Raw genomic sequence first — 8,827 nt, forward strand, 5'->3', positions numbered from 1 at the left:
TTTATAGATAGATTTACAGATTTAAAACATTATATGACACTGCTTGCAACTTAACATTTACACGTTTTTTTTTCTCTCGTTGTTTTTGGATAAAACACTTGATCATGGTAATTTGATAGTCTATGACAAACTCAATTACTGTGTATCCAGATAATAATCATGCATGCAATACAGTTATGATATTGAAAAATGCATTCAAATTCATAACTTAAACATGGAATATATCATGGATTCATTAGTACACTTCTGATTACATTTCAAACTTCACTTTCAGATGAATTCTTCGTGAGATCCCCTCATCTCACTGGCCACGTCCTCTGTGTGTATTATTTTTATCTTCAAAGATGTTCATCTGGGCATTATGGGACATCATCCCAAAGTCTGTACTCAAGGATCATTTCTATGGCCATTTGAACATAACATACTTTTAGTCAACGACAGCAGTTGGATTGCCTCTTCTTAACATTTTCATCACAATTGTTCGAGATTTCTGTGAAGAAAAGATGCATATATTCTTTTCTGTATGGCCATGGTGAAATCAGGGTTAAACATAGATAGAAAATGTTTGAAATGAGCTATATTTTGAATGAAAGAGAACTTACTGACAATATCACTCGCTTGTCTTTTGTTCCTCTCCAGCTCAGATAACACGGTTGCCTCAAATGTAAGCGATGCAACCCGTAGGAAAAAATCTCTCACACTTTCCCCTGTAAAGGACAACAGAAATAATACATATGTCATGTCATATGTAATTTACACAACCAGTAAAAACTTCAGAGTCATTCAGATTTTTCAATGTTTCTGAAAGTATCTTGCAACTTTTGAATAGTAGTTTATCAATATTTCACAATAATGCTGTTTTTACTGTATATTTATTTGCCTTTGCAATAGCTTTTATGTTTAAAACTACCTTTAGATATTATTTTGAACTCAAGTATTTCTGACATCAGCTCAGACAAAACAAACTAGTTTAATTGCAAAGAAAACACCTGTGGTTAAAGTCTACCTGACAGCGCAGACACGGCCCAATACTCTGCTCTGATTTCCTCTGAGATCCGAACGGCTTCTTGCTCCATTACAGCCAACTGCTCTGGGTGCTATGGGAGAGAAAGATTCATCTAGTTACCTCCATCTTGGGATTGCCAGTGTCATTTCATGCATCCGTATCCTTTTTCCTTTATGAAAAAGTGAATGCGACCCTTCTGTGCCAACATCATGTGAAAGTCACAGTGTGGCTTTGAAGAGTCAAACTGAAAATGACTCACACTAAGATCCTTTTTGGTTCCCACGAGGAAGAGGAGAACACTAGATGGGTCATTGTCTCTCATGGCATCTTCAAGCCACTCTCTGAATAAACAGAGACAAGTGAGAGAAAACAGACAGGATTCATGACTATTCAGGCAGTCTTTCAAACCAAATTAGTGGTCATACTGTACCTTGCATGATCCAAAGAGCTATAATTGCTCAGGTCAAAGACAACAATGATGGCTGGAAAATAAAAATAGATTTTCTTTACAGAATGTTACAAATAAACAGTAAGAGCATGCTTAATATAGTCTGTTTTATTACCTTGAGCTCCTCTGTAGTATGTGGATGCAATGCATCTGAATCTTTCCTGACCTGCTGTGTCCCACCTGCAGTGAGAAAGAGATTTATGATCGAAGGATGCAACCATATGGATGACTGTTTAAACAATAAAAAAAACACCAAACTCACAACTGCAAACTGAAGGGCACCCCGAGGACCTCAAATCTCTCCATCTCAAAATCCACTCCAATAGTTGCTTTGTATGTCTTGTCAAATGAGTCTTTGCAGAATCTTGACAACATAAATAACAAATGTAGTCACTCAAGCATTTTTACACATATTTTTATTATTATTATTATTATTATTATTAAATTAACATTAGAGACTTTTACCTGTTTATTAAACAGGTCTTTCCAACTCCTACATCACCAACAACAATGACCTTGGCTACATTCAATCTGGAAATTAACGTTTACAATAAAATAATGATCATATAGTACATTACACATCTGTATCTGTAACCACTCTGGGTGCGTTTATGAAGTTTTGTCTGCATTGTGTGGGCCAGCAACCCCCCTCTATAATAGCAAAACAAATGTTTCTATATTTGTGTGAAAGAGAGAAAAAGAGTGACTTACCCTGTTTTCTGTCCTTGACATGCATCTTTAACGGTAATATTGAAGCCATCTTTGGTGTGCACTGCAGCATCCCTTGTAAAGTACTGAATAGTAGACCAATAGAAATATGTTAACTTAAACTTAAAAAAATTACAACAAGACAAAAAAAGAAAAAAAAAACACCTTTCACATAATAATCCTGTCCATCTGAGTCCAGTTTATAACACTCACTAGGTGATTAAAATCAATAATCTTCTAAAATGAATGTGTTTCGACAGCTAGGGAGAAGACAAAATGAATATCTAATACAAAAGTGTTACCAAAGGGAGTTCACAGATGATCCTGTTTCCTTTCACAGGGGGTAGAGAGTTCATCATGTGAGAGCAAACACTCAACCATTCTGTCCGGTGACTAGTGGGATCAATAAACATAATAATAACAACAACAATAATATATTAAAATAAAAACAGTAAATAACACCAACAATTAATGACAAATTAACATGCTGCGGTATAATACATAATAAACTTTGATGTCAAAACGACGATATTTAAAAGGCAATACCAATGAATATTTATGGAATAAATAAATACAACTTACCTTAAAAGGAAGAAGGCTTTTTTTAATTATTCTACAAGTAGCCTATTTTAGACTAGACTAACTTTATTTAGTCGAAACATTTTTGTTGTGGAGGCAAATATTATTTAGTAGGTTATTAGGTTATTTTGTGACAAATGCATTAAACAATACAAAAAAATAAACGTTTAAAAGTAACTTTTGGCTTTCACTGCGTGACTGTGCTCCTCATAAGCCCCGCTCTGCTGTGGCTGCGCTCGATATTTACAGCGCGCACGTGGACTACAGAACCCATAATGCCTTGTGATGTTCTCGCGATGACTGCGCGTGTTAACGTGAACCCCTGCGATATACTGAAGGAAACCCCTCCCGTTCTTCCTTTCCCAACATGGCACCGAAGGCGAAGAAGGAAGGTGCGTTAGGTTTATAGAGTTGATTGTATAAAAATTACCTTTATTGTGATTATATACAGCTGCGTTTTCGCTTAAATGTAGCTGATGTATGTATGTTTGTGTCTAGCTGTTAAATTAGGCGTCTGGAGTTAAATAACATTGTTTTGATGCCAGAAGTGCCTAAGTGAGACGTGCTTCGTAATAACCGCGGCTAACAAGCTAGCTGCACGCTCTCGCAGCCTCGTCATATCGGACTGTCCGAGTGTTAACCCCATTAGCCAGTTACCATAAACTGGTTGTTTACGTTCTACTTGGATTGTACACAGTAAAATAAAAGTAAATGACAGCTTGTCATCGTTAGTAAGTCCCACACACGTGGCTACCCACATATGTCCATTTATCATTCATTACCAATCAATTTAGTTAATAAGACTCTTTGAATCAGCCCCGAGAGCAATATTGTTTTAAAATCTTATCACATTTGTGTGAATTTTTTGTGCGTTTTATAGCTGCTGTCTGAATGTAAACACGGTGATAACCATTACATATGACGTGCCTTTTGAAAGTCTCGCAATTTTTATTGTAACGCAATTAAATGCTTGAAAATGCAGTTTGGACAACTTTATACTCATTCATTGTATGCCATATAGACTGGTTTGTTAATATGGCATGGTCATAATTGTTAAAATGTTTCTACAGCTGTCCCGGCCAAGACTGAGGCCAAGTCCAAGGCCCTTAAAGCCAAGAAGGCTGTGCTGAAGGGTGTCCACAGCCAGAGGAAGAAGAAGATCAGGACCACCCCGACCTTCCACCGGCCCAAGACCCTGCGTCTGAGGAGGCAGCCTAAGTACCCTAGGAAGAGTGCTCCACGCAGAAACAAGTGAGTCTTTCTCTCTTGTACCGTCTCTAAAATTCTGATTGTGATGAATTATGGTTTACAAATGTCCAGTAGTCTTGAAATTGGGCTTCCTTTTAGGATGCAAATGATGGGAATTGCGATCAAAGCATGAATTAATATGATTACAATTTTTAAACACTGATGCATCCTCATTTCAGCATTGAGATGTAGTTGAAACTAAAGCATACATAAAATGTTTCGGACTTGCATGAGTTTAAAATGGATATGTTCTGGCAGGTTGGACCATTATGCCATCATCAAGTTCCCCCTGACCACTGAGTCAGCAATGAAGAAGATTGAGGACAACAACACTCTGGTGTTCATTGTTGACGTCAAGGCTAACAAGCATCAGATTAAACACGCTGTCAAGAAACTGTATGACATCGATGTAGCTAAAGTCAACACACTGATCAGGTAGAACCTGGTTTATTCAAGTCTTTTAAAGTAGTGTTTCTCTAAAAAAAGACTTAAATGATTGTTATTAATATATTAAAAACTAAATCAAATGAAACAATGCGAGTAAACAAGTGTATCTCTTATAATATTATAAATGATAAAGTAAATAATTATTAAAGAAAAAATATCCTTAATAGTTTTAAATTTAATTTTAAAACACAAATTCTCCCAGTTTGTGTGAAGTTTGAAAAGTAGCTTTATCAATTTCAACAGAAATATCCAGGGAGCTTTCAGATATTGAGTAATTATGCAAAAATTATCATTATTCTGACATGTAATGTTCTGAAAGGATCCACTGATACAGAGGAAAGGCATTGTCAGATTTGTGATGCATTCTGAATGCTTTATTTATCGCTTCCTGCAGGCCCGATGGCGAAAAGAAGGCATACGTTCGTCTTGCACCAGATTACGATGCCTTGGATGTTGCAAACAAGGTAAATTAGTGAATATAAATGTTTGAAGATAGGGAATCTTCAGCCTCTGCAAATGTAAACTAAGTTTCTTCTGCCTGAATGTTTGATGCATTTAGAAGAACCACTGATGCGTTATTTGTTTTTTTGCAAAACATTTGTTCTTTGACCTGTGCTGATTGTCATCTTTTTCTTGCAGATTGGCATCATCTAAAGTGCTCTTGGTCAGATGTACAGAAGAATAAATGTTTGTAAAACTATTTTTGTTTTGTGGCTTTATTTGTTTACATTTCTGGAATTTAAATGTTGGAGAATTTTTTTTTTAAGTTTGAGAGTTTGTTTAAACTTTTTTTTTTTTCTCTACCAAAAAAAGTGTTCAATTGTGATCATAGAATTATTATAGTTTACCAGAGCATCAGCAAGTTAATATTCAAAACTTAAATTACAACTGATATGCATTTAATGTGTAAATTATTGTAATTAATCCATAGAATTTAATTTTGTGCACTAAAATGACTGGATTTGTGGATTGATTTCATTAATTCAGTTTTCAGATGTTACATTCTGTAGGTGTTTATGAATTTTTAGTACACAGAGCAGGGCAGCAGGTTTTTTTTTTTTTTTTTGGTTGGGGAGAAATTAAATTTAGCCAAGTTTTTTTTTTTCTCTCAAACTGTAAAACATGCTAAATGAAATGCAGTATCAAGTTAATGAAAGCAAAAGTTAGTTGCTTAATGTTAAATTTTATTAGTCCCTGTATGAAAATAAATAAATATACATTTTAGGTTTGGCTTAAAACACTTTTTCTTCTACAGGGAGTCTCTCCACCACGGGATTCTCAGCCTTAAAAAGGTTAAAGACTCCTGAATTACATAAAATAAATGGACATTATTTGCATTTTCCTAAAGATATCCATAACAGGCCAGAAAATAATTAATATTCTGTTTTATGTAATAAAGCAAAATTCCCAGGGAATTCAGGGATATTATGAAGTGTTGCTCCTTTCTGCAGTGCTGAGGTAGCTGTGTTTGCGGACGCATCGTGTCAACCAGTAGTCCTTCAGAAGAAATGTATGAGGCTGATGTAATTTCTGCATTTGGATGCAAAGCTTGTTGTATGATTTGAGTATTAGCATGATCTGACACACTTTACCACATAGTCAGCATTTTGTAAAAATGCTTTAATGTATTTTATAATAAAATGCAATCATTGATATAGTTTTACATCACAAATGGTGTAGTTTCTTAGATTAAGATGACAGTTTACTCCACTGCCCCCTATAGGTTCAAAATTGCTCCAGAGATGGACATGAATACATCAAAAAGTATTTTGTTACAAATACTTGCTCATCAAAAATACTGATGTGAGAAATGTATTTAATTAAAATACAAGTAATTTGAAAAATACAAACAATATTTTCTAGCAATCATTCGTAGTGCAAGAGACAGTGCCATTACATTTAGTAATACTGAAGTTAGATACATAAAACTAAGAAACACTTTTCCCTAATTGAACAACTTAATAAACATGTTTTTTTAGCCGTAACACTAGACAATATATTGATCCATATTTCTTCTCATTTCTTGTTCAATTAAGACAAATGACTGTTTACTTGAATATCATCAAGCATGCCAATGCTTTATGGGGAAGTATGGCAATGCATTATGGGTATGTGGGAAGTTGTGGCCAAGTGGTTAGAGAGTTTGACTCCTAATAATAGGATTGTGGGTTTGAGTCTTGGGCCAGCAATACCATGACTGAGGTGCCCTTGAGCAAGGCATGAACCCCCAACTGCTCCCCAGGCGCCGCAGCATAAATGGCTGCCCACTGCTCCAGGTGTGTGTGTGTGTGTGTGTTCACTGCTCTGTGTGTGTGCACTTTGGATGGGTTAAATGCAGAGCAGGAGTTCTGAGTATGGGACACTTTCACTTTTTATTTTTCTTGTTTCGTTATAGCCCCTTTATTGTTTCTTTATTTGCGGGTCAAAAATTAAGTAGTCCTGCGAAACTCTATTGTCATACCGCCTAGGTCCTATAAGAGGATGGCTCAAGCTATTTCACTTTCAACAGTAAAGATTAACTCCACAATTGCTGATATTTAACTGTTCAAGGGCTCTTTGTAGAATTCAAAAACCCTTGTTATTAGCGACACTGGTGGCTGTTAAGGGGTTAGTTCACCCAAAATGAAAATTAGCTTGTGTTCACCTTCGAAGCATCCTAGATGTATATGACTTTCTTCTTTCAGACGTATCCAGTTGGAGTTATTTAAAAAATTCCAGGCTATTCCAAGCTCTATCATTGCAGTCAGCGGCTGTTTCAGTTGAACAGTCCACAAGTCGTCAAATAAATCGTTACTTGCGCGACTTCCACTCTTTTCTATTATTCTACTCTAATTTAAATTGGTCTGAATGACATGAATAAATAATTTTAAAAGATCTTTTATTAAATATTAATTTAAAAAGGTCTGATATGAATGATAATTTTTTATATAATATGTTTAAAAAGAACTGTCTGATAACATGAAAATTAATTTGTTGAGTAATATTACATGTAGAATTTCCAAGTAAGATGAATACAGCTGTCTGATGAGAAATAAAATAAAACCTTTTAAAAACTTGCAAAAAAATAAATAAATAATAATAATCTTTAAATTCACTTAGTTATAAAAATAAAATTCCCTGATTCCACAAAAAGTTTCACTTTAGATAAACAGTACAAAATACATTTTTTTGAGGGCTTTTATTTTGTAATGCAACATCAGATCGTCCTGAAACTGGCTGAGTGACACCCTGGGGCAGTGGACTGTTAATCTAAATTTAATTTTTCTGTGGAAAAAGGGAGTTTCCTTTTTAGAGCTATTCAAAATCACAGGCAGAACAGGTAGAATATGAGTTTTTGGATGGCTTTTAGTTTGTAATGCAACATTAGATAGTCCTGAAACTGGTTGTGTGACACCCTGGTGTAGTGAACTGTCAATCTAAATTGAAACAGTTTTGTGGAATGGGAGTTTTCTTTATAAAGCTATCTGAATTTAGACAAAACCGGTCATATATGAGTTTTGTTGGGCTCTTATTATGTAATGCAACATCAGACAGTGCTGAAACTGGCTGAGCGACACCCTGGGGTAGTGAACTTTCAATATAAATTGAAACTGGTTTGTGAAACAGGGAGTTTTCTTTTTAGAGCTATCTGAAATCAAAGACAAACTAGTCAAATAGGACCATACATATTAGACAGTCCTGACATTGAGGGGAATGACATCCCGGAGTGGTGTACTGTTTATCTAGTCAAAAAAACAAAGAAATAGAAAATTGGAGGGAAACAGGGAGTTTTCCTTTTAATAACTATGTCAATTTATCATATATGTTTTATATAACATTTTATTATGGATGTGCGCGCTTTATTTGACAACTTGTGGACAGTTCAACAGAAACACCCACTTTCTGCAATTATCGAGCTTGGAATGGCCAGGACAATTTTTAATTTAACCCCGACAGGATTCGTCTGAAAAAAGAAAGTCATATACACCTAGGATGTTTCGAGGGTCTAATTTTCATTTTTGGGTGAACTAACCCTTTAAGTGAGCTGTAGCCAGCAACTTATTGCTCACTCTCTTGCACACACTCCATAGTAGGGCCAGTATACAGAATTGGTTCAAAGTCAGAGTTGGAAACATGTATCTTTCCACAAATTTTGTATGTATGCAAATTGTATAATATCCAAGGTACACATTTCTAGTAATTGTGCAGTTAATTCTCGTATTTTCAGAAAGTTTTGGAATATTAGTATTAATATCTTGTTTTGCTGCTTGATAATACAAACCGGTGCGTCTTACCATTTTACTTAATGTATTATCTTAATTATGAAAACACTGGTTTGTAGTGCAGTTTTACCGTTGCTGGATTTTGTTATTCTTCTCGTTATACAGTTGCTAATGAATCAGAAGTATCAA

General features: G+C 35.1%; 2 protein-coding genes and 1 non-coding gene across 4 annotated transcripts; 2 read left to right on the plus strand and 1 right to left on the minus strand.

Annotated features, from left to right (window-relative positions):
• Positions 1–122: 122 nt before the first annotated feature.
• LOC132130516 (ras-related protein Rab-34-like) lies at positions 123–3,501 on the minus strand. 2 transcript variants are annotated; one of them, XM_059542237.1, is made up of 11 exons: positions 2,745–3,501; positions 2,465–2,555; positions 2,166–2,248; positions 1,920–1,985; positions 1,717–1,818; positions 1,570–1,634; positions 1,437–1,488; positions 1,266–1,347; positions 1,007–1,097; positions 607–707; positions 123–490 (listed from the first exon to the last, which is right to left on the minus strand). In XM_059542237.1, the coding sequence occupies exons 2-11, from the start codon at positions 2,519–2,521 to the stop codon at positions 428–430; spliced, it is 762 nt and encodes a 253-aa protein (XP_059398220.1). In that variant the 5' UTR covers positions 2,522–2,555; positions 2,745–3,501; the 3' UTR covers positions 123–427. The 2 variants fall into 2 exon arrangements, with proteins under 2 accessions (XP_059398220.1, XP_059398219.1); XM_059542236.1 differs by having other exon boundaries at positions 603–707.
• Positions 2,993–5,134, plus strand: LOC132130517 (large ribosomal subunit protein uL23). The gene is made up of 5 exons (XM_059542238.1): positions 2,993–3,133; positions 3,812–3,992; positions 4,248–4,424; positions 4,831–4,900; positions 5,076–5,134. Exons 1-5 carry the CDS (start codon positions 3,109–3,111, stop codon positions 5,088–5,090), a joined length of 468 nt encoding a protein of 155 aa, XP_059398221.1. The 5' UTR covers positions 2,993–3,108; the 3' UTR covers positions 5,091–5,134.
• LOC132131029 (small nucleolar RNA Z17) lies at positions 4,089–4,158 on the plus strand. Its single transcript, XR_009428833.1, has one exon. It is a non-coding gene; the product is annotated as a small nucleolar RNA Z17 (small nucleolar RNA).
• Positions 5,135–8,827: the final 3,693 nt, after the last annotated feature.

The sequence above is a fragment of the Carassius carassius genome, chromosome 47, assembly GCF_963082965.1.
Source record: "Carassius carassius chromosome 47, fCarCar2.1, whole genome shotgun sequence".
NCBI classification, from domain to species: Eukaryota; Metazoa; Chordata; class Actinopteri; order Cypriniformes; family Cyprinidae; genus Carassius; species Carassius carassius.